At 28.5% G+C, this 26,802-nt stretch overlaps 1 protein-coding gene across 2 annotated transcripts in view; it reads right to left on the bottom strand.

The window, feature by feature from the left end:
* The window catches only part of tst (twister), a 50,941-nt gene that overhangs the window by 1,041 nt on the left and 23,098 nt on the right, over positions 1 to 26,802 (bottom strand). For both annotated transcript variants that reach the window (XM_067273762.1, XM_067273761.1), the window contains exons 9-21: positions 22,069 to 22,214; positions 21,808 to 21,954; positions 21,505 to 21,589; positions 20,263 to 20,369; positions 13,086 to 13,232; positions 9,450 to 9,546; positions 5,935 to 6,147; positions 5,701 to 5,811; positions 5,393 to 5,623; positions 4,159 to 4,440; positions 3,711 to 4,069; positions 2,849 to 3,065; positions 2,635 to 2,745 (exon numbers count right to left, since the gene is read on the bottom strand). In XM_067273762.1, the coding sequence (XP_067129863.1) occupies positions 2,635 to 2,745; positions 2,849 to 3,065; positions 3,711 to 4,069; positions 4,159 to 4,440; positions 5,393 to 5,623; positions 5,701 to 5,811; positions 5,935 to 6,147; positions 9,450 to 9,546; positions 13,086 to 13,232; positions 20,263 to 20,369; positions 21,505 to 21,589; positions 21,808 to 21,954; positions 22,069 to 22,214 (2,253 nt within the window). The remainder of the gene's footprint in view (positions 1 to 2,634; positions 2,746 to 2,848; positions 3,066 to 3,710; positions 4,070 to 4,158; positions 4,441 to 5,392; positions 5,624 to 5,700; positions 5,812 to 5,934; positions 6,148 to 9,449; positions 9,547 to 13,085; positions 13,233 to 20,262; positions 20,370 to 21,504; positions 21,590 to 21,807; positions 21,955 to 22,068; positions 22,215 to 26,802) is intronic.

Raw genomic sequence — 26,802 nt, 5'->3', positions numbered from 1 at the left:
AGAAAGTCCTCACTTAATGTCATCGATAAATTCTTGGAAACTGCAACATTAAGAAAAACAACATATAACAAAACCAATTTTACTACAGGTTAAATTATATAAACAAATTATAATTTGATTAATATTTTAATTGGATTGTTTTTTAACCTCCAGCATTTATTTCCTACCATGTAGAATCAATTTTATTGTTTATAAAGAAAATTCAATAATGATAAATGCAGGGCCGGATTATCGAATAGGCAAAGTAGGCAAATGTCTAGGGCCCGTAAGTCGGAGGGGCCCGGCTTCAGTGCAGAAGATTTCTCTGTTTGAAAATGAGTTAAATTTAAGAAATTCGATAGGACAGAAAATGCTGTACTTAACAATTCTTTTCTTACTAAGCTCCTCTCGACTAGCCATTGCCTAAAAAAAATAAAAAAGGTCAACAGCCTCCCGTGGGTCAGAAGTAACGCCACGGGATCTCGCGGCATCTAGATATATTCCTAGGTCCGCGTCTCGTGGTAGTACCGATGTATGGATGGTTATGATTTATTTTCTAAATCTACACCTATACATCGTGACATCGCATATTCGAAATAGTGTTCAGGTCGAGTGCAAAGATATTACAATTCAATAGTGTTTTATAAAAGAGTTAAAAAGGGTGACACTACACTAATGTGACTTGGGGTGACACCACGATATCCGCACCGGGTGTCACCGATGCTAGCTACGCTAATGTCACATTATATAAGATTTGTTTAAAAGCAACTTATTTAAATGGGGCCCCAATTTAAATTTTGTCTAGGGCCCACTAGAGGCTTAATCCGGCGCTGGATAAATAATTATTTATCCAGTGCCGGATTTATCCATTTGTAATTATGGATTAATAATTACAAATGTACTCATATCTTTCATCAATGATGTTATAATGAAACAATGTGAAGTGAGGACTTGCTGTATATAAATCTGCATATTTTTTATCTGTAAATAATTTATTACTTTATTTGACAGAATGCATCATTTATGTTTTTAGTAATATTTCTTCTAGAATTCAATCAAGGCTGTTTCTTTTTTTTTTTATACAATTTTTTTACAAGACATTATTATTATTGTGACTTGTCACATTTTTGTCATGTTCATTTTATTCCAAATGTTAATACTATGTATTAATCATACCCACTTTTTTATTATATTTTTCATATTAAATATTACTGATTTGTACTTAAAATACTTTAACATAACATTAGGTAATAAACTGTATAAAAAGTAAATACATTTTAAACAGTCTTTTCCATTAGTTTGTTGTGTTTTCAGTCTGTTATAAAATAAAACTGCCTGACTAGTCTGCTAAATTTCATATATTTTTGATTTAATAATTGAATTTTGTAACACACATCATTAATAATTAAGTTTAATTAGAACTTGATTTTCATTAAATATTCATGATTAATATAAAAATTAGGCCTGTAATTCTATAAATGTAACAAAATTCTAAACTGTTATGAATGCAATGTGTATTCAATTATTTCTCCAGAACAAGTTTTTAAATTTTTATTGCATTCATAACAGTTTACAATTTTGTTAAAAAAGTTATGAAATTAAAAAATACAAAAAAAAAATGCCAAGTGTTGATTCACAGTTGTAAGATTTTCTTCATCCATTTTAAGCTTTTATTAATAAAAAATATAAAATAATAAATATGGTTTATTTAATAAATTGATATTTAGCAATACTATTGCAAAATTTCATAAGTATATTTATTTTTTCTAATAAATTATTATTAGAAAAAATTATGCTAGGCTGAAAAATCTTTTATTTTCATTTAACTTAAAAGTGATAAAAATTTAATCAAGAATGGTTACAAAGATAAAAATATAATTTAAATAAGACAATTATAGATAAAGCAATATAAATTAAATGCTTTTAAAATCAAGCAATTAAAAATTCAGTCAACACAGTTTCTTTTATTATTATTATTTTTTTACTTGTCCTGTGGAACCTAAAAAATCTAACAATATATATTAATTGCAGGAGGAATTTTTGTTAATTCAAGTGATTTTTGCAGTCAATTATAATTCATAAACCATGTAGAATTTGTTGCCTAGAATACATTAAGGATAATAATAACTATTAATATTTATTAGTGCAAAATTTTAAATTAAAAAAAGATATATTCATCTTGGTAAACTTGGTACAATCTATTTATAAATATAATCAATACAATATAATACAAACACGCTAATTATTATAAACATGCAATATTCTCTTCAAACTAGCTTTAGCTGGTCTATTTACCAGCAAAATATTTCCTCTAAAAATGTATTTTATTTATTTTTTAAAGATAATTAAACTTTAGATTAATTTGTTCATAAGGAAATTTGCAGTATCAGCCAGTTAACATTACAGGTCAAGAATCGAAACTGTTTTCTTGGGGAAAAGTATTGATATGCTTAATAATCCTTATATAACATAATTAATTAATGTTAACATTTTTTTAAATACACAGCTTAAAAATCTTTGCACAAAAACACTAACTAAACCTCTGCCTGAATCAGAAATTAAATCTTCATTCATTGACAATTTGAAGATATTAAAATGTTTAAGGATATAAGGATTTTATAAAACAATAATTATGTCAGGTAATAATTTACATACCCTGATTCGTGCCTGATATTCAGGTAATAACTGTAGGCTTTTCTCAGACAACTTCAGTTTATAGTTATTCATTTTCTTTTCTAATTCAATCTCTTTGAATGTCTTAACAAACTATAATTAAAAGATTTTTAGTTTATCTTAAATTAATTTTACTGTCTAAACTTAAATTCACTATAATGTATTATTTGATTTAATATTTGAATTTCTGACTTACATGATCAATGAAATCGACACAAGTTAAACAAGTAAATTTTTCCAAAACTTCTGATGTATGTAGAATCTCTTTCACTCTTTCAAACAATTCAATATCTCTAATACCACATTCTTTAATAATGTCTACTGGAGGCAAACCATTTTCATTTTCCATAATCATTTGGTGTAATTTTTGAACAAGTTTATTAATAGATTTTCCAGGAATTTCATTATCATTTCTATTATCAAAAAACTTAATAATTATTTTTTTAGTTTTAAATTATTTACAAAAGATAAATTGTAAATATAAATTTAATCCTATTTAAATAAATATAATGTTATTTTAAATAGGTAAAACTGTGTTATAATTTCAATTTAAAATTAACAGAATTTTATCATAAAATCTTACTAATTTAAATAATTGAAAAATAGCTGATACAGATACTTTGTTTTTGTATACCAAGTTAATTAAATTATGTAATTTTATTTTATCTAATATAAAAATCAACATGAAACTGATAATTATTTCATAAAAAATTCAATCAACATAATCTTGTCCAGTAAGATATGCGAAATATCACTAGATATAAAAGTTTAGTAATACAGTTTGTAAATATAGATAACTTTAAAAATAAAGTTTTAATTACCAGCTCCATTTATAAAATTATTAATAAATTTTATTAAAAATTTTAATAATAATTTTACAAATGTTTCAAATTGCAGCCCAAAAAAAATCATTTTCAATATTTACCAAAAAACTTTAAAAAAAAATAGTTTATGTAAGTTTTTCTGCTGCAGAATTGTTAACTTTGGAATAAATAATTCATATTAACAATTATAGAAATTATTTGCTTAACTTTTAAATAAGTAATTAATATTCTTACTTTATTTGTTTATTCCAATCATTGAGTATCTCATTTGCATCTATTTTAATTACTTTATTGAATATTTTTTGTATTTCATTCACCGATATACTTGTTATATGATAACTTGATACACTTTCAGGAACGTATAACGTTGGCAACCAGGGTAATTGTTTAATTGATGCTTCGTCCATATTCAGAATATCAGTACTTGACTTGCATCGTTCTGATGAATATTTACACATCAATAAAACTTTAAGAACTTTTTTATCTGAATTCAGAACAACACCAAAAGTGTTGGAATGATATGAAGTTTTAACCGTTAATAATCTTCCTTGAGAAAACAATTTCGAACCAAATTGACTATTAAAAATCTTTTTCTGGAAAGTTTAAATATTTATTTTATTTATTCAAATTTTATAATTGAAATAAATAAAATTTACTTAAATAAAAATAGCTTCATACATACCAATAAGTTTGTTTTTGAATTATAGAAATCCTGGACCATTTTACAATATTGTTTTATGTCAACCTGACAGATTTCACATTCCAATTTTTCCAAATGTGTAAAAGTTTCAATTAATTCTTTAAGAACTTTCTCATCCTCCTTCACATTACGTTGTGAAAATGCCTCTCTAAATGACCGTTTCATCATATCTTCCACCCTTAAATTTTCATTATGAACTTTAAGAAGATTTAAAATCATGCTGTAAGTCAATCTGAATTTTGATTCTAATTTTGTAGGTTTACCCTAAAAATATAAAACATTAATTTAAAAAACATAAAGTATATTCACTAATTATAATATTTTGAGACCAACAAAAAGAACCTTTTATGTTTTCTATCTTGTACTGTCAACCAAGACAGAAAACACCAAAAGCTTGGATATTTCTAAATATAACTAGATTTAAATAATCAAATTCTCAATAACAATTTGTTTAATAACTATAAAGCTATGTATTAAAATTCATCTAGATTATTATTTTTGTAAAATAATATTAATATATATCTAACATTATTATTGTTTTCATTTATATATAAAATATAAATATATATTTTAAAATATTGCAATTGTACCTTATATGATTAAATTGTTTAATATAAAATTTTACAAAATAATAATTCCTATTTCTCTAGATTTAGAAATATAAATTCCAAAAAGTTCAACTGTTATAAATATATATATATGCATATATAACATTCAACTGTTATATATATAGTTACAGTGATGCCTCATACTTTGAATGCAAAATTTGGCAAAAATTTGCCTCAGAGTTTGAACTGTACAGTGAAAAAATCCGCTCAAAAATCTCAAAGTTCTTAGAAGAGCTCAATGTGATAATGATGAGACATTGGCATAATGTTGTAGCTTGTTAGCAAACCAAGAACAACAAACAAAACAAACAACTTTAATAGAATACTTTCAAAATTAATTATAATGGTCAAAAATAAGCATCAAAATCAAAATAAACATTTTTTTATACATACAGTAGGCATATACAGTATATTAAAATCTTATTTAAAAATTATCACACTCCCTTATCTCAACCTTTTTTAATATCCGGATCACTCCCACCCATATTAGTTTGGATATGGAAGAATCTACTGTCATAATTACATCAACCAGAAAAAGTCACATAAGTATTTCAATACTATGGAAAAAATTAATAAAAATAAATAAATGTATGAGAAAAGTTATTTACCAACATCATTTTATATAAAACTGATGTTTCAGGAATATCTGCTTTGCACATAATAATTACTGTTCCTTCACTATCTTTTCCTCTTCTTCCTGCTCGTCCAGCCATTTGTATATATTCTGAAGGAAGTAATTCTCGAAAAGTCTGTCCATCGTGTTTCTTAATACTGTCAAAAACTACTGTTCGAGCAGGCATGTTGATTCCCATTGCAAATGTTTCTGTAGCAAAAAGCATCTAAAACATACCATTCATAATTATTTAATTTAGTTAGATAAATTAATACATTTTATGTTAAAAATTTGTTTTTATACTTTTATGAGTCCTCTTTCAAATAACATTTCTACAACTTCTTTTAAAATAGGTAAAATTCCACTGTGATGAACTCCAAGTCCTCTTTTTAGCAATTGTTGCATAGTAACAACCTAAATCAAAGAAACACATAATGTATAAAATAAATTTATGAATCATTTACATTATATAATCCAATCCTAAACTATTAAGTAATAAATTAAATAAAAATTATTATACTAATTTTTGTATCTTACCTGGGGTAATTTTCGATCAGATTTGTTTAATTTAGAAATACATGAAGTCACAAATTTATGTATTTCACCTTTTTCTTCTTTTACTGTTAGATCGACACTTGAAAGCATCTGGGCATTATCGTCACATTTTTTTCTGGACAACGTAAAACAAACAACTGGTAATTTATCATGTTGACGAAGATATTCAATTAATCCTATGTAAGTGTTTTTATCCTGAAATTATTAAATATATTGGAAACACATTATTGCAAATTTAAATAATTTATTTTTCTTATAGTTTACCTATCATTAAATTAATAATATAATAATAATAATAACCATTATTTGGCGTAAAAGGCTTTCGCCTGTTACGAGGGCGTTTTATTTTAAATGTGAATTAACATCTCATATCATATCATCTTAACAACATTCTATAGATCGGTAAATAGACTATATCAGTTACATTAATATTTTGTCACAATTATCAATTAATAAATTGTTTAACGTAGTTATATAACATATAGTATTTGCTCTGTCAAAAGTTTTATACATTTCCATCTCACTAGTACAGTTAGCCAGTGGCCCAATTTGGAGCCTTTGTAGTTTATCCTTTTCATTACAGTATTTGCATATAATATGAATTTAGATAAAGTTTTGGTACAATCATTAAATTAATAAAATAAAACAGAAATATATGTGATTTTACATTAATACCATGCATATTTTTTAATATTTATTATATAGTTTAAGTATAAAATTATGAACTGCTTACCTAAATTTGATAAAATAATAAAAAAATTTCAAATTTTACAATAGATTGTTGTTTAATATAGCTATTGTATTATAATAATTAGTTATTAAAGAAATTATAATGGAGCTCTCACAATAATTTTTTAAAATAAAGAGTTATACTTTTTACATTTTACAAAAATGCACTGCATAATTTTTATCATCTCTTCAGTCTAAATCTAAAAAATTAATATTTATTCTATTATATTCATTTTTTTATAATATTAAAGATTACAAATTATCAACTTTTGTTTTTCCTCTAAAAAGCTAATTTATCTTTGACTGATATTCATTTTATATCTTTTTATACTTACAACATAAAGGTATTGTTAGTTAGTCAGTTTATTATTATTTATTTATTATTATTATTATGTTGGCTTTAGTGGGTTATACTCGGTTGACACTGGTGGCTGTGTACTATGCCGGACCAGAGTCAAGGCATAGCAACCAAAACAAAACTAAAATTAAATAAATGTCAGTGTCTGTGTCTGTATTCAGGAATTTCCTAACAATGTGGCATGTATTTAATATAGTGTCCTTCTGTACTGTGATGTATGTGTTTCTATTCAATTGTAATGTACCAGGGCTTTTGTGTAGTGTGTACAGTACGACACCTGTAGAGGAGAGAACGACAGGTACAATAAGCACCCTATCCATCTTCCACAGATGCCTTATTTCCTGGGCAAGTTCTGTGTACTTGTTAATTTTTTCAGTGCATGTGTTTTGTACATTGTGAGTGTTTGGAATGGATATGTCTATAATGTATGTGATTTTATTGTGTTTGTCAGTGAGTGCAATGTCTGGTCTGTTGTGGTAAATTGTTTTATCTGTGATTATGGCTCTGTCATAGTACATTTTGTGCATGTTGTTTTCCAATACTGTCTGTGGAATGTATTTGTAGTATGGTTCATGGATGTCTACTAATTTGTGTTTCTTTGCAAGCTCTTGGTGTATTATATTTGCTACTGGTGTATTATATTTGATATTATTATTATTATATAAATATGATTTCCAAATTATTAATATTGAAATTACTTACAGAGTTATTTTGATACACAAAGATATTAACAGTTATGATTTCTCTTTATTAGTTTTAACACAATATTTAAAATGTTATTTACAATTTGTTTTAGAAATTTAGAAATTATTTTACTAAGGTGTCAGTTGATTGAAAAGAATATACCATATATTCCGGTGTAAAAGACGACTTTTTAACCCAGGAAAACCTTCTCAAAAGTCGGGGGTCATCTTATACACCAGGTGTCGACTTATAGGGCAGGTGCTGCAGTCGGCCGGGACGCCCAGGGTATAAATAGAGATAGAGCGGTGCTGTGCCCAGAAAAAAACACATCTTTCACTTGTCTGGTCCACCCTTGTATGTATCCTATTACTCTACCTCTTTCTCTGCCTCTCAGATCTCGCTCCTGAGGACTGCAGTGAAGCAGTGCAGGCACGCATATGTGAGATCTGAGAGACAGAGGAGGAGGTACTGTAATAGGATACAAGGGTGGGCCAGTATGTCGCAACATCTTGCTTGAAAATCAAGCTAGAATCGATCTTTTTCTTGAAATAAAAAAAAATTATTGAGAGAAAAGAATTGATAGCAAAAAAGATGCTTGCAATGGTCACGATTGATGATAGCAATTATCGCAAGTGTGTTTTTCCACCGAATTTTTCCTATTTGATGACAAACAGCCTTATGTTTATAAGTGACAGCTTACCTGCTAAGTACCTGCATGTCAAAAGCATTTGAATTAAAATTACCATATTAAAATCAAATCTGATTTTTTTTACTTTTATTTGATGTGTGTTGGAAGAGGGGTAGTCTTATATGGCGAGTATATCCCAAACTCTATATTTTAACTGTAAAAGTCGGGAGTTGTCTTATACGCCCAGTCATCTTATACACCGGAATATATGGTATATCAAAAATACATTTTAGTCATATAATTAAGAATTGAATTGTTAATTAAATTTCTCAAAAATGTTCGATGTTTACAACGAGCTTACAGTCTTGACTCAAGTTCAATTATAACTTCACAACTTCAAATCATCTGTTTTTAAAATTAAAAGTAGTTTTTTTTGTTTAAAGAAAATGTTTTTATTACAAATTTCCATTGAAAATAGATATTAGAATCTGAAAATGCTAGGGAAACCAACATTTCACTGTAATTTGTGATGATTTGTGCATATATTTGAATGCCAGTAAAGTAGTCTGAAGTTGTAAATTTAAGATGAGATCACTTTTGCTATTTTCTTTTAAAAATTATAATTCATTAAGGTATAATATAGTTTATAAAATATATGTTATATTTAGATAGGTTTATTTAGACTCAAAAATGTTATATTTTTGTGAATAGTCTAAACTTCAAATTATGAAGAAAAATATCCTGGTCATCATGAAAATTAAAAGTATATTTTAATATAAAATTGTGTTCTAACATGATTTACTAAATTAAATCAATTTAAAGTACAGTTTAATGTAATTTAATTTTATCTTTATTTTATTATTTAATGCATAAAGTTACAAATATCTAAAAATACCACTAATCAGTAGTTTGTCCCCTTTTCCGAAAAATCATAGACATTAAATTTGCAGAGTAATTATTAATGCCAAGTAGCAATTAATATACGATGAAATTTAACATGTTATTTTCAACTTGATTATTAAAATTTACAGATTTTTTTTCTAGTATATAATATTGTATCTTAGTCTCAATTTTTTATTGAATATAACATTTTCTTACTTGTTTTTCAGAAACATTGTTTCGATAACCTTTAGGTCCAAATGAATGTTGATGTTTACTTGTTCTTTCTTGTTTGGCATTTAAAGCAGCATTGTAACTATGAAATTGTATAAATTTGAGAAATAACATCAGAGTAAGAGTTTACAGATTAACAAAAAACATATATTATTATTTAATATTTATAATTCTATAATATACTGGAAGAATTCAAAAAATAAACTAAAAAAACTGATTTATTAATTAACATATAATATCTAAGATATAAACATTCACAAAAGAAATCATAAATCTGTAACAAAATTTATTTATTCTAGGATTAAAAATGAAATTCATATTTCTATGAAATATATGGTTTAATAACTACTCAAGTAATAAAAAAATTACATCTTTAATTAAATAAAATGTAAAATCAGCACTTTTTAAATACACTATTTAACACATCAGAAAATTAATCTTTTACTTATTTCACTATCTCAAAAATATATGACTGATTAATAATATCCTGTAATAAATGCCATTAATGTGTTTAATAGGATTTTATTTTAGTAAATAAAAAGGATAAAAAGGAAGAATGCAATATTTTTCATTTTTATTAATTTTAAATTTTTTATAATATATAATTATAAAAACTGAAAATATTTATAATTAATTGTAAAAATAAATGCCTGATTATTTACAGTATAAAATAAAAGTCTTACATAAATCAAAAATAAAATACTTTAAAAAAACTAACACCAAATGAGTATAAAATTAAGTTTTTTATATTTATTCAGATTAAAATAATGGAAATAATTTGGTATGCATAATATTTTAGATAAGTCAACAACTAATACTTTATGCCAACCAAATAAAACTATATTTTGATACTGAATTTTAAATATTTTGATTTTAACAATTTTCTTATATAATAAAGTACTGTAATTTTTAGTCTATCAATTACATATAACATTCACAGTTATTTAAATATATGTTTTTTTTTTATTTAAAAAATTGTTAAATCATTTGCATTTTTTGTTTTTGAGAAAGAACTATTCATTTTAAAGTGGTAATGATATACAGTAGAATCCATATATTGTAATCATGGATATTCTTAGCAGACTTTTAATGTTCTCAGAATTAACATGTCTGAAAACATATAAGTTAAAATATAGTTATCAAACTTCATTTATTAATCATTAATCATTAACTTACTCATTAATCAAAATTTCAGTTATAGTTATCATTATTTTCATGTAAACAGGCATTTTTAAGTTGTCTTTTCACACTATAAATTGTCAGTTATCATTATCAATCTTACGCTATGCGATAATCACTTTAACTATTATTTACTCACAATACAATAGTCTGTTCATATCTATATGCTAGTTGTTGTTAAAAATGGTATCACAAAAAACAGCAAACAAAAAATACTGAATAAATTAATACTAATAATTCTATTAAACAAACATTTGTTATGTGTCTCAATTTTTTCAATATGTTTTTTAATGTCAGCATCAATAAAACCAGAATTTCAACAAATGGATTCTACTATATTTAAAAATTACTGTTTATATTAACTTAAAGGACACTTTATTCAGATTCTACTTACAGTATAATTTCATAAAGTTGTTTGAAATGAAATATTGACTTCTGAATAATGAAATGCAAGGTAATTCAATTGGATGGAGATAATTTGAAAGCTGTGTTGTAATTAAGGCTAAAACATCTAGGCAACAAAAATTACAGTGGGTGATCGATTAACAGACATAACCCATTTCAAGACGGTGTTCGCTACGTGAATTGTTTGTTAACCGATTATCAATTTATCATAGATTTTTATGGGAATTTGATTAATTCATTCTGGAGACCCCCAAAAAAAGTTATATACTTTCTTATTACATTTATTTATATGTAATAATAAAAATACATATACACACAATCTTGCATTTTTATCAGTTGTGTTTTTTTCTGTTTGTGAGGGGTTAAAGAATCCATCCAATGTTGATTGTTTTTCTCTCTTCTTCAGGATTTTTTGGAACTAATTAATAGCATTGTCATTGTAGAGATCCCCAAGCCTATTAACCTGAATCTGGTTTGGACGCCATTTTAATGACCATTGTTCTGACATCCTCCCACTTCTTAAAAAGGTCTTTAATAGTAGATGTCAATATTGGTCCTCTTTGGTCTTCCTCTTTTTTAGAAGGGGATACCAGCATGCTGGAAACTCCAGGGTTATCGGCATGCTGGTTAAACTGTGACTAAAATATAAAATTAACCAAATCTAACAAAACTAGTTCTTAATTAAACATTAAAGAAACCATTCTTCCAAGTGCAATAAAATAACAACATTGGTAATTTGACTGATTTAAAATTGGGAAGAGTGTTTTTGTTTACAAAACAATAAAACAACTAATGACTTATTGGTAGTGGTAGTGGTGATGATGGTAGTAGTACAGTGTGGGCTACACTGACCATCTACCTCCACCTTAAAAATAACACCTTCCTCTCAAATTTCACACAAAACAGATTAACATCTGTTTTGTGTGAATAATTTACAGAGAGTTTCTTAAATTTAATTTATTTATTTTTGCGTTTTTGAATCAAATTACAATAAAATGCACATAAAAAAGCACTTTTGGAATTCCACAAGTATTTTATAGTTAGGAAAAAGACAAAATGAAGAAATTAAACATATAATTGTAGTTTTTGATGTAATGCTGACAGTTTCACAGTTTTGGAATAAAAAGTTATTTGTTTTTACATGACGTAATTCATTCGTTTTTTTTTAATGAGCCCTCTAGAAAAAATGTATAACCTTACTTAAACTGGCATGCCAGCTTTTACCATAAGAAAATATCTGATTTTATGGTCTCCCCTGGATAGACCAGCATGCCAGTCATTCCGTGAAAATACAGTACAACTACAGTAGAGCGTCGTTTATCCGAAAACCGGTTATTTGAAAGAGTTCCAGTCGGACTGTGTTGTGCTTTATCGAATGTTCTTGATACTAGATTAAATTCTAAAGTATAATTGTTTTTGTTTTTATCTTTTTCAATATATTTATTTTGTTTGTACAAAATAAAGAAATAATTTTTAACGATACAATAGCCTCGATTATTATTATAAAAATTTTCATTAGACTTAAAATCGACAAAAATTCAACATGAAGCGACACGCAACAGAGAAAAATTTCAACATCGGATAGGTTAATATATTTTTTCATACATAATCGGTTATCCGAACAACCCCAGTCCCCAATTGATTCAAATAAATGGCGCTCTACTGTAATGTGTTTTTATGACACAGTTTTCAAATTATCCTCACCCAAATGGATCATGCTGTATAATCTTTTCCATCAGTGTGTGTCTTATATATTGTCCCATAAAAGTATTTAAATATAAATCTTGTGTCAACAAAATTAATAACAAATTCTTATTTTTTGCTGTGCTTGAAAAGATTATTCTTTTTCTTAAGACAATATTAATATAAAAATAAATGAATTAGAATATTTCTTGTATATTTTAATCTATACATTAATGTTAATGCATTTTATTTGAGAAACAATCTAAATTTTTATACTATATATCTTTATTACATTAATTTTAATCAAATTTATACAAGTGTAATATTTGCAATAGTATTTGAATACATACATACCCAAGTGTCTTAAAATTTCCTCCAGAATCTACAATCATAAATAATTCACATTTTGATTTTCCTCCACTACCTGTATATAAATGATGTTCTAAAGGAACTGGTCTTTTCAATGTTGTAATTACATAAATTTTCTTTTGTTTTATCCTCCTGAAATAGTAATAATTTAACATTTATTTGTTCTATTTGGTATAAAATAATTCTTCTAATTATATATATATATATATGTTACAGTCAAAATGCGTTTTAAGTAGTTGAAACTAGTTTATACTGAATGTCTTTGTTAAAACCCATTTTGTCTAGTTGAAACTAGTTTTAACTCAAATTCATTTTTGACTAGCAGTAAATTCCAGTTTTAACTAGACAAAATGGGTTTTGTCTAGTTAATTTACTGCTGTACATGTTTTGATTTTAGATAAAACTAGTTTTAACTTTTAACATTAGTTAAAACTAATTTTAGCTACATAAATATGTTTGGGGGAAATAAATAAAGTTATGTATAGTGATTAGGGGGAAGATGCCTAACATTTTGCTAATGAAGGAAATTATAACGATAATTTGGGTTTTGGAGGCCTCTAATGGAAATACCATATTCTTGAGCATGTTTTTCAAATAAAAGTTTGGTGTATATGAAAAATAATTGTATACAGTCTAACTTGTTTATAATGTCATCCATGGAACCGGCAATTTTTTGACGTTATAACCGAGTTTCGTTATCTGCAAAGTCTATTATTATCATATGTATAAAAATGCAAACTACATGTTTAAATCAACTGTATTTACATCATTATGTCTAAGTTTACATCGATGTAATTAAAAATTTCAAAAGTTACCTTTTATAAGAAATTTCTATTTGTCATAAGTTTCAATAATGGCAGAACTTCCGGTTTTGAGAATAATGTTGAATCAAAAGGCAACAAAAAGTTAAACTAATGTATGCCAATTAAAAATAATTCAATCATTTCTTTATAAACTATTTAATGTAATATGTTATATTAAAAATAATAGAATATTTAACAATTTAGCATAAAGTAATTTAAAAATGAGTACATAATAACCGATCGTCCAGTCATTAAAAGTGTAGCAAACCTCACCCCACTGAAGTCAGGTGGTGAGAGTACCACCCACAGTCGTTCTAGGAAGTGGACTCTTATCCTAGGACCAAACACATAGTATTTTCTTTGTGAGATAAAATTTGTAATCTAATTTTGTAAATTTGGGAGTGCTTCAAATATGACATTAAAACAGGGTTTTATGTTGTTACAAGCGAGTTTTTTATCATTATCTAGTATAGTAAAGTCGTGGGACCGATAAAAATTTGACATTATATTAGAGTTATCGTTACATCTGATGACGTTATAACCAAGTTAGACTGTATTATGTTTGCAATGACGACTTTTTTACTGTCTGGCATTTTAGGCATCTCACCCCAAGTATCCGGGTGAGATGCCAAATGCCATTAGGGTAAGATAACAAATATAATTGCATAAAATTAATTTTCGAATATCTTAACCAAATTTAATTTATTGCATATGTAGTACAAAGTACTTCATAGTAAGTATAACAGCGCAGTATAAGTATTGTTAAGTTTCCGCCTGTTCTAATGTGCTCTATAGCTAGCTGAAAGCTCTTTTCAGTCCTAAAACCTTTTTGAGAAGTCCTTATGTAATTTCTATGCATATCCTGCAATAAAACGAGAAAACAAAAATTTATTAAAAATAGGCATATTGGAATTCAATTAACAAAAAATAGGCATGTTACCCCAAGAAAAATGTGGCACCTTTCCCATTTGTCGGAGTAAGATGCATGGCAAAGTCATGTGTTCCAGCGTGTCTGATCGAGATCAGCCGTAGCTCACAATGGAAACTTTAGAATCTTAACTACATCACACATTAATTGTTTTTCGCAATTTTTAATAAATTTTATTTTAACTTTTAGTTTTAAAATGATTCTAGAAACATTTCACAACAAAAACTTCGTTCTTATCTTGCTTTTATTCTTCTCAGATGTAGAAAATGAGGTAATGGTAGCCAACTACAGCTTTCCGCACTCAATATTGGCCCAACGATTCATCATACAAACACATGACAATATCTGACATCACCGTTTGAAAATATCAAAAAGTAGGCATCTTCCCCTCGTTTACAATCTTACTTCAAATCACTCTATATGTTGCACTCAAAACCAGTTTTTAGTTAGAATGCGTTTTAACTAGTTGAAACTAGTTTATACTGGATGTCTTTATTAAAATCCATTTTGTCTAGTTAAAACTAGAATTTACTACTAGTCAAAAATGAATTTGAGTTTTAAAACTAGTTTTAACTAGACAAAACAGGTTTTAACAAAGACATTCAGTATAAACTAGTTTTAACTAGTTAAAATGCATTCTAACTAAAAATGGGTTTTGACTGTAACATATATATATATAATTACAGTGATACCGTGCTTTTCGTCGATAATTCGTCGGAAAACAATTGACGAAATCCAAAACCAACAAAAACCGAGACAAATTTTTCCATAGGAATCAACGTAAATCCGATTAATTCGTTCTAGAGACTCCAAAATATGCACCAAAAACACGTTTTTTAGAGAATGAATATAGTGTTTAATACTAAAAACAATAACAAATGAACATATAATGAATGTATAAGACTAATATAATAAATAAATGAACATTTAACATGTTATTTATCTTTCTGAAGACTCTTCTTCGTGTATGAAAGACGGTGAGGAGTGTTGGAATCAACGATCGAAATTATTGTTAAATGCTATTCAACATTGTCTCTGAAACAGAATCGCCATCTAACTGCTTTTGTTTGATCCAAATTAATAATAACTGTTCAACATTTTCAATTGTTTGAGATCTCTGTTTTGTTAGTACATTTACACCTTTCGCTACTTTAGCCTCCTTTATTGCTTCCTTTTTCGACACAATGGAACTTATTGTGGATGGCAATTTCTCGCACATGCGACTGATTTCAGCAATCTTAATGCCACTCTCATATTTTTCTACAATTTCCTTTTTCAATTCAGTCGTGTTCCTCACCTTCCTTTTCAAAGGCCTACTGGCTCTGGAAACTTTCTTCAGTCCCATGATGGAGCTAACAGAGTCAAGTTACTAAACTTGATGTGCAAAAAATTGCAACCGAAACCAAAGTGCCAATGATTGCTAATTGTTCATATTACATATAATTTCATTAAAAAAACACCTTACGATGCACTAACACTTTCGGGAATCGCGCCCTGTCATTGGCGAGACGATGCCTTCTCTTTAACCAGACGAAAGCCACTTTCATTTTCCCGCCTAAACTGTCCTTATATATGCGCGCCGGTGGCTGGCGAGCATATATAAGGACAATATTTATCCTAATGAGACACGAGCCACCACAACAAACAGGAAATGAAAGCAATCAAATTGTTTCGCTAGACATGAGGGTTAATGCTTGCACAACGAGAAACAAGGCCATACTGCAGAGGAAAACACGAGTCGCCCTCTGATTTCGGCGAGGTCACATGGGCACACCAATGAAATCCGAGACAAATTTTTCACGAAAAAAATCGATGAAAATCGAAATCAACGATAACCGAAGTCAATGAAAACCGAGGTTTCACTGTACGAATAATAATATATAATATAATATATCATATATATATATTATACATATACATACATATATATATACATATTATATATATATATATATATATGAGTTTAACAGTAACACAATTTATTATTATTTGAATATAAACAAATAAATATATTTTTGGAAATATGAACATATTTGGATCTCTTATTAAATCTTTCATCAGATACAAAATTAAAACACTTTCAAATAAAGAAAATTTATGTAACAGCAAATACCAAAAAAAATATTTAGAAATTGTAAACTTTTAATTTCTGTATTTTAACATTAAAACAACATTCATAATGTAATATTTCATTCTTTTCATAACCTTCAAATAACATTTCATTAACATTCAAATAAAATAATTATTATAAACTTCTGTTTTAAGTTAGTTTCCTATCACTCCAAATTCTGATTTGCCTTTTATTTTAATGGAAGAAAATTTCCTGTATTATTAGTGTTTATTAATTTTTACAGTCCACTAACAAAATGTAAAATTATAATGGGTTCTTTTTTGTATTATAACTTTTATTACCTTCAATAAATCAACATGAAATCAAAACAAATATATTTTGAGATTCCAGCAGAATTTATTAGTTACTGTGCATTTTTAAATTCAACACTTATATCATTGATGAATTCTCCCTCCATTGAGTCCCCCTGTTGAACAATCTGAACATCATGTTTTATAGAAAAAAGAAATGTTTCCATTGAATGGGCACTTTTCATGATGGCTGACTTAAGGAGATAGCAACAATTGTGACTGTTCTGCTAAATAATTAAAGTAACTCACTTAACCATTATTTGAATAAATCCTTTTATTCAAATGAACCCTTATCTCTATCATTTTCTTGTATACTGGGTCTTTCAGTCATAATCGATTTTGGACAAACTCATGGAAGTAGTTTGTTTCTGAAAAACACTTAATATTTCAATATTGACCAAATTATCCAACATAATCATGCAATCACATGTTTTATCATATACAGATCATTCATAATCTGTCTGAAATTACATGCACAGCAAGAGTGAATCAATAGTTTCTATAAATCAAATTTACTTGTTTCGTGGAAGCCACCATGTTAGTTTGTTGAATTCTCAACAACCTGAAAGACCATCGAGTATTCAACAAACTAACGTGGAGCTCAATGGTGAAACAGCGCTGACATCACTAGTTTCAACAGATAACTCAACGGTCCATTTATAAACATCATTTTCTCACTGTTAAGTCAACGTTGAATATAGAAACATATGGTTAGAATAAACAGTTTCAGCTAATAAAAAAATCATCATTGACTTCTAAAACTACAACAGAACATAAAACAAATCCACAAACAATAGAATTAAATTTAATTTAATGATGTAAGAATCGTTAATGTCATTAATGTGAAAATAATTTTCAGTCAATGCTAATTTTACACACACACACATTTATATATATATATTCAAATTTGACATTAAATTTATATTAATACAACATTTTAAAATTATAAATAATAAATATCAATATGTTTTTTATATATTACAAAACATATATTGAACAGTGATAGTTAATACTTCTAAATTGACATTATAGATAACAATAAAGTGACTGACCTACTTTAAGAAACATATAACATTTCTTTTAGATAGATCCATTAAGAATAAAAATCTTAATTCGAAATTAAATTTTGATGTGCTTTTCAATAAAATATGATGATTGCTTCAAAATTAATTTTTATCATATTGCATAGGATTAATAGTAAGGATAAGCACAAATACATATATTGTTTATTTAGTTTTAAACTATCCATGAATTTCTAATGTATAATTTGTCACTTTTATTCAGCTTTTGAAGTTACATGTTTTGGCATTATCACCCATTTCAGACTAATAGGTATACTTCAAGTGCATTCACCACATATAAACTTAAGGAAATACAAACAAAATAATATTTTAAATAAAACACAAAAAAGAATCTTAAAAGAGTTATGAATTTTTGGACATGATATCAATGAATTAAATACCATGGATTCATGCATAATATAAAACTAAATAAATAATATTATGCTTAATGTAATTTGATATTTATAATACTAAGATTCTTTATTATTGTGAAAATATTTCTTTTAAACAGTTGTATTAAATTCAAATGATTTATAAAAACATTTTTAAATGTGAAGATCATTCAAATTAACTTGATTTAATGGTTAAAAAATTGTATTAAAAGTAGAGTAATTCAAAGGTAATGAACCTAATATTAGAAAAGTCATGCCAAACTGTTTTATTTTAATCATGCATTGTAACAGCATTTCAATTCAAAACCCTTAATAAACACATTCATTAATAACATTTTATAATATACCTTGAAATAAAGGTTATAAATGACATTCTCTGTTTTGAGTCCATCTCCTATATGTGATCACTATTTGATTGCACTGGTAAATTGCTTCATCATAATTTATAAGGAATCCTTTAGTTACAATTAGATGTTATTAGTCTATGATGTCATAAAATTAAATTTAGGAGCTTTAGATCTTCTGGGATTCCTGGGCACAGAAGATTGTGGGAACGCCGGGAGGTAGGACGGAGTCGCACCTCCTTTTTGTCGGCGTTCAGGTCGGTAAGACCCACCCCACTGTCAAGGATGGCTAATTTGTTTGTTGATATCCCGACTCGTCGAGATTGGGTAATTAATTGTCAGGTCGAGTGGAAGAAGTGTGTGGGTTCGTCGATAAGTTTACGGCGATATTCGAATAAACGGACCCAGGATGAAAACACATGACGATTTATTTAGACGGACAAACAAAATACAGACATCTAACGCGTCCCGTCCCTAATCGCGGGAGAGAGAGTTTACACATGTTGGGGGAATCATACCTCGTCTTCTGATGTAATCGTAAAACTGATCAAATGGTGAAAGGAGGGTCGGTCGTTCTTCGGCCTGGCGGAGGGCGGAAGGATCGGGCTTGGCGGTTCCAGCGTCTTTGGGTTTGGCCTTTGATTCGGGTTCCCCGGGACTTTCGTCGTCTTCGGACGTTCAGCCACCCCGTTCTTAGATATCTCCCCCTTTATATACTCCAGGTCTCGTCCGCTGCGATCACCAATCACGACTGAGGGTGATGAGTCGATCTCCGTGACTCAGAAGTCGGATCCGGAGAGGAGGGAAGCAAGTTTGACGGCGGAAGGCTGCACATCCTTTGAATCTTGATCGCTATCTCCCGAGGGGATTCGAACAATAAAATTTTAAAATTGGACTGGCCGGTTTAATCCAGCCCTCACAAGATCCTAATCTGTCTGTGCATGAAAACAAAACAAAGAAAACAGTTCCATATGGCAAAGAGATTGTATTTGAAGTAACTGTATACCTAGACTTATGCAAATGGTCAGAGGCTCATTTGTACAGAAGAGACCAAAAACATATGGTCACATATCAAAGGTAGGCATAAATCAAAAAAGGGGATTTCTTTTATTGTGTATGTACAGTACATATATATAATAAAATGTTGTTAATAAATATATACACATGTATGTATGTATGTAAACTTTTGAATTATGTATAAAAATCGACTCACCCAATCCAATCAGCAAATTCTAATGTATTAGGCACAGTGGCACTCAGAAGCACTAATTTAACATGTGATGGTAACATAATCAAAACTTCTTCCCATACAACACCACGCTAAAATTACAATTAATAAGAATGTAAAATATTAAAAATTTCTAAATGATAAAACATCTTTACATTACAAGTTAAATCAAAAGTGTCATCACTCTTTATAAAATTGTATCAAACAAATTGTTTTTACTAAAGAAAGGAAGAACCCTTTAAAAATGACTAATTACCGTATTTTACGGACTATAAGGCTACGGATTAAGCGCTACGGACTATACAACGCACCTTAATTTTGGAGGCAATTTTTCGAAGAAAAAAGTGTGTCTTATAGTCTGTAAAATACAGTAATTATATCTTAAAAGAAAAAAATTGTCCAGAGAGTTGATCAATAAGAGTAAAAGCATGTGCTAAAGTTAGTGCATCAACAGAACATTTATCCAAAAACACTTCAAAAGCAGTCATAGGAATTTGGAATTCTTTTGACTACATTAAGAGAGTATTGAATTCAAGATTTGAATTGGTTCCCAATAATCTAACCTTCTCATGATGAAAGGTGAGAGAACTTTTGCTCACCCTCCACTTAAAATTTTAATAGAAATAATAAATTAGATATTTAAAAAATTTATTTTAAAGTTTAGTATATCTAAAATAAATGACAAAATTTCTAAGGTTTATAAAAAAAAAGTTGTTGCCATATTACTACTTACAATTTAAATCTGGAAAAATCATTTGTTAAATTATCATTAGAAAGAATTTTTGTTATTATTCAGCAATGTGTATTAAATAAGCAATTACATAAATTAATTTTTCAGTTAGAGTGATTTATTTTTTTATTTTTGAATATTTTCTCATATCGATTTAGAAGAGAAAACTCTATAACTTCAAAGAATATATATTCAAATATTTTGAGACAGCTCAAATAAATAATAAAAATAAATTAAAGAAATTGAATTTAATGACAATTAGTAGTTTCTAAGGATTTCAGTTTTAATAATTATGTTCCTTCATAAAATCAGTACAAATTCTTAAATTTTCTTTAAACAAGTATCACTTTATACTAGCAATTTAATGAAATTATATTTTACATGCATTTATCAATTTACTTTTAATAAATTCAACATAAATAAAAATTATCAATAAGAATTAAAAACTGAGCTATATAATTATTATAATGTATGGTATCAATATTATCACACCTTACCTCTGAATCATTAATATAATGCACTTCATCAAAAATCACCCATTCCAAGTTTCTTACAACCTCCGAACCATTATAAAGCATTGATCTAAAAAAATTTCAGGTGGTTTCAATGATTAATAAAAAAATAAATTACTATAGTTTGAAAAATAAGTATCACAATGTAAAACAAGGAATTTGAAAAGACTTTATAATTTTCTTCCTTTTACTACTTAAATAAATAATAATATGCAAAGAACATTTAAATTCATTTAAATATTTTCTATCATTTTTTAATAAAAATATTGACTTTAAAAATTTAATTACCTTAAAATTTCAGTTGTCATTATTAAGCAAGAAGCAGTTTTGTTTAACTGAATATCACCTGTTAACAGGCCAACATCTTCAAAAGTTTTCTTAAAATCTTTAAATTTTTGATTGGAAAGTGCTTTAATAGGTGAAGTGTAAATTGCTCTAAAATAAAATAATTATACAAATAAAATTATTGCTAACAAAACACTTTATTATATATTATTTATAAATACCCATAACTAATTTGTTAAATTAATTTTTCTTTTGTATATTTACTTTGTCATACTCTTCATTGCAAGAGCTATGGCATATTCTGCAACAACAGTCTTTCCAGCAGATGTATGAGCAGCAACAAACACATTATCATTATTCTCAAGATGCAAAATGGCTTGTTTTTGAAATGTATCCAATTCAAAATCATACTACAAATATATAAATCCTATAATTAATTTATTAGAATAATTTGTTATTATTGATAAATACATTACAAAATTTGAAAATAAAAGTTCTTTCTCAAATAATATAAATTGAAAGTTAAATTATTAGTATATGTGCTTTATTAAATTATATGAAGTATGAGCATTTTAATATTATGATGTGATTTTTTATATTGGAAAATTAAATCTTACAATATACAATGATACCTTGGTTTTTGTTGATAATCCATCCAAAAACAATTGGCAAAATCCGAAACTGAAGAAAACTGAGACAATTATTTCCACATGGATCAATGTAAATTCAATTAATTTGTTCTAGATACTCCAAAATAAATACCAAAAACACATTTTAAGAATAAGAAATTAACATAAAATGAATATAAAAGACTAATGTAAAGAATAAATGAACATTTAACATGGCATTTCCCATGATGGAGCTAAAAGGAAAAGAAAGTAATGGAATTGGGCATATTCAAAATCTCAGCCTCAAGCCAGTGAGATGCTGCCAGAAGTGACGCAACTGTCGGTGTTTTCTAGAGAACACAAATGCTGACTGCCAGGAATTTTTGGAGAGAAAAACAAGAAAAACGGTGAATGTGGACTTCCATGTTATGTTAAATTTATTTTTGACCTTATTTAAAGAGAAAAGCTTAATAAAAAATGAATATTTCAAAAAGAGAAATGGAGATGAAGATTTTTTAAATTTCCATAGGAGTTTTAAATAATTAAATCAATCCTAAGATTACACTTTAACAGCTAAAAAAAATTATGTGATGTCTTATGTAAATATACTAGTATATTGAAATATTCTATTGATGTTGCAAGCAATGAAGATATGTTTAGTATCTGTAATGTAATTTTTACTTTACTTTATTAAATTGTAATTTCTGCCAGCCCTTTTTTACAAAGAAATGTTATATTTTTTAATTGTGTTAGGATTATCACCTGTGGACATCTTAGACTATTTTACATATTTGTGCAGAGTAATAGCCTACAAAGAAAGATCATGCAGTGAAGAATAGCTGTTTCTGGTGATTAGACATGGCGAGCAATGAAGATATGTTTAGTATCTATAATATAATTCTATTAACCTACTAACCAAATATTAATTTATTCAGGGTTTATTCATCAACAAATAAATTAAATTCAAAATTGTGAATGCAAAATAAAGCTCTTATGAGCCTCATGGTGGCTGCCATCTTGTTTGCTGGTGTATCGAGCACTGAAAAATATGCTTGCAGTTTGCTTGAAGCATGCTGGCAGCAACTGGAAGTCATCTGAGATTTTGAACAGAGGTACTGAGAGGTGCTGGCTGCATGCTGAGATTTTGAATATGCCCATTGTTTGGCTAGATGCACTCACACAATGAGAAACAACACCACACTGTAGGAAAATGCATGATTTTGCAAAATTAGCAGTGAGGTCATGTGGGCATGCCAATGAAATCTGAGGCAACTGACAAAAATCAAGACAAATTTTTCATGAAAGAAATCAATGAAAACTGAAACCGACAATAACCAAAGTCAATGAAAATTGAGGTATTACTGTATTTCATTATTACCATTACTATTACTAATATGAGAAAAATTAATTATCCACTTTCCAAAAAAAGCCATTAACAATTATATTAGTTTATTTTATTTGCAACTAAATTTAATGATGAATTTATACAAAGTAAAAAATTATGAATTTTTCTGTTATCATCACTTTTCAACTAAAACTTCTATCTAAAAATTAGAATTCAATACAAAAGTTTTGAATTCTTATTTTGTACTATTTTGTTTTAAACAAAGTAGTACAAAGTAATAATTAATTAGTTGTTTCTTATATAATTTTAAGTTTGAGAGTTTTAAAGACTTACTTATTACTGCAAAAGTTTTGGAATAACCTATACATAACAAATATGATATTATGATTTATGATTTTTAAATCAGGATAGTTTCAAGAAAGTGCCTAGACAACTATAGTAAACATAGCTTATAATAATTTATGATAAAATCTTGTAATGAAACTCAAACATAATAATAATTACTATTCTGTTGCGTAAATTTTAAAATCTGTAAAATGAAATAATACTTTAAAGCATATATATATATATTTTTTTCATTTTTGACTCTTTCCATCCATGAACATTAAAAAAAAACCTTTTTTCCAGACCCTATATAGGTTTGACCAGACCCACAATGGGAGCAATTGACTGATAAAAATTCCTGAGCTTTCTCTCTGGCTAGATTTGATCCTGTGTATTCCATCTGAATTCAATCCCAGATACCCAGAGTGACAAGTCTCAGGCCATCTAGCTGGTACCATTAAGTATTACTAAAATTAATAATAAATGATGTCTTCTTCTTCAAAATACTAGTTTATTAGTTATTTAGTTATTATGCATACATACAGGGCCAGATCATCACGTAGACAATTGAGACAAATGTCTAGGGCCAGGTTTTTTGAAGGGCCTGGTCAAACTGTCTATTTTGAAAATATTTGTAAATAAGATAGTATACTTTTCTGACTGCCGCACAACCATTTCACACAGGTCTCCAGAAATCAGGCTGCCCATAGGGACCCCCTTACTCTGTGTGTAGATCTTGGTGTTAAATTGGAATACGGAATTATAGCACATTAAGTGTGCCATCTCTAGCATCTGGTTGTGTAATGCATGGTCCCTGACAATATGAAATAAGATGTCCCTGAGTGCACAGAAAGCCGGAGGGAGCTCAATGGAGGGGTAGAGGGACACAAAGTCCAACACAGTGATGTAACAGGTGGAAGTGACTTCTTTCAAATGTGCTATAAGTTCCACTGGGCTGGTGATGGTGTACTGGTATCCTTCCAAGTGTGGAGTAAGAAGGGTGTGCACGGCTTTCTCAAGTTTACTCGTAGGTGCTCCTACTTTATCCACCACTGGTCAGACTGTTAGCCTGGTTTATGCGTCTTCGCAAAGGCGAATAACTTTGGGACATCGAGGGAGTCAACAACCACATTAACAAGCACTAAGCATTTAGCAAGATTGGTGTGGGTGAAACGCTTCACTCTGGCATGTAGTTTATCCACATAACTTTCATCCACTCTCTCACAATGGGTAAGTGATAAGTATTCCTGTAGGCCTTTTTCATACGTGTCACGTTTCATGAGAGCCATGGCTTTGGTTTTGTCGGCTCTGACAAGAGTAATGTTGTTTAGTTGCATCCATCATACAGTATGTCGAAGTTTGTCTCTCAGATCCACGAGTTCGGATGACTCCTTGGAGTTCTTGATTTTTAATGTGGCCATCCAGCAATAGTATTTTTTTTTCTATCTGTTAGGCCCCATAAGAGGATTTCCAGATCAGGAATGAGGCTCCTTGCGCCAGTCTTCTGCGGGGTAGTGTGAACGCCAGTCCATATTTGAGGACTTCCACCACAAAGCTCAGTATGTTCAAGTTATCCCATAAAATAAGCGGAAAGGAGGGATGATTACGACTCTTAGGGACCTGGAAGCGAAGAATCCATTGGAATTTCTTGCGGTAGTTTCCCATTAGATTGATTGATAGCTTCTCTTAGATGTTGACTATTTTGGCATTCTTTATTGTTATAATTTCCGGGTTGATCTGGAACAACGAATCCTCTATTTCCACCAGTTTAGTTAATTTGGAATGTAGTTGTTTCCTGGTGTACCAAATTGCTCTATTTAGGCACATCATCCTCACTTTACCAAGGAGGGGTTCATTTCCGGGAGGGAGGTGGATCCAGAAAAACGGCATGGGAATGACACCATTCCTTTTACAGTCCAACAGAAACTGAAGACAAACTCAGGCCTTAGACCTAAAACCGTTTTACAGTAAATTTTAGATGGCATTGCTAACTACTAAAAATAACTCCTTACTTATCACACCAGAATTACTTCAAAAAATTACATACCGGAACCTTTTATGGTGTGATCATGTATGAAAATCGTCAAACAAATGTTTTCGAACCCCTTCTGGGCTCTGCATCAGGTTCAAACAGCTTCTAGATCGATGTTCGATATTCGCTGAATATTCGTTCAATACATATATTGTTTAAATTTTCGGTTCAATTGTAGGTTCAAATAAATTATAAAAGCCACATTGTGTATGCGTGACCAGTCCGCCCATCCACGTATAACAGGTGACTAGAGTGTGTTGTGAATTAACTCTTGCCAGATAAAAACATCTCTTCTTTAAAATTTATGCATGTGCTGGTTATGGAGAATTTAAATATGTGCATGACTTCCAACTATTTGAGGTGTTCAATGGAAGGCGAGTTGTGGAGGAGATTTGCTTGGGTGAAGTCCGCTACTATATCAGGATTGGTTACATAGGTAGCGAGGGCCATGGAAGTTCTCCTATGATAAATATCTGCTAGGTGCTCTTGTATTCTGACGCCCAATGATCATTTGGTGGAGCCTATATAATATATCAGGTCCCTATCGCACCTGTTATCCTTTAAAAGGATGTAATAGATTCCAGGGCATCTGTTAGGGTTAGGAGGGTCCTTCCCATTATGTAGGATGTTGAAAATAGTAGGACACATCCTAAAAGCAAGACGTAGCTGGCATTTGCTGGCAACCTTTG

Source organism: Centruroides vittatus, unplaced genomic scaffold, assembly GCF_030686945.1.
Source record: "Centruroides vittatus isolate TY-2023 unplaced genomic scaffold, ASM3068694v2 contig_488, whole genome shotgun sequence".
In the NCBI taxonomy this organism is placed as follows: Eukaryota; Metazoa; Arthropoda; class Arachnida; order Scorpiones; family Buthidae; genus Centruroides; species Centruroides vittatus.
Note: the sequence above shows the minus strand (reverse complement) of the source record. Positions and strands in the feature narration are given on the sequence as shown.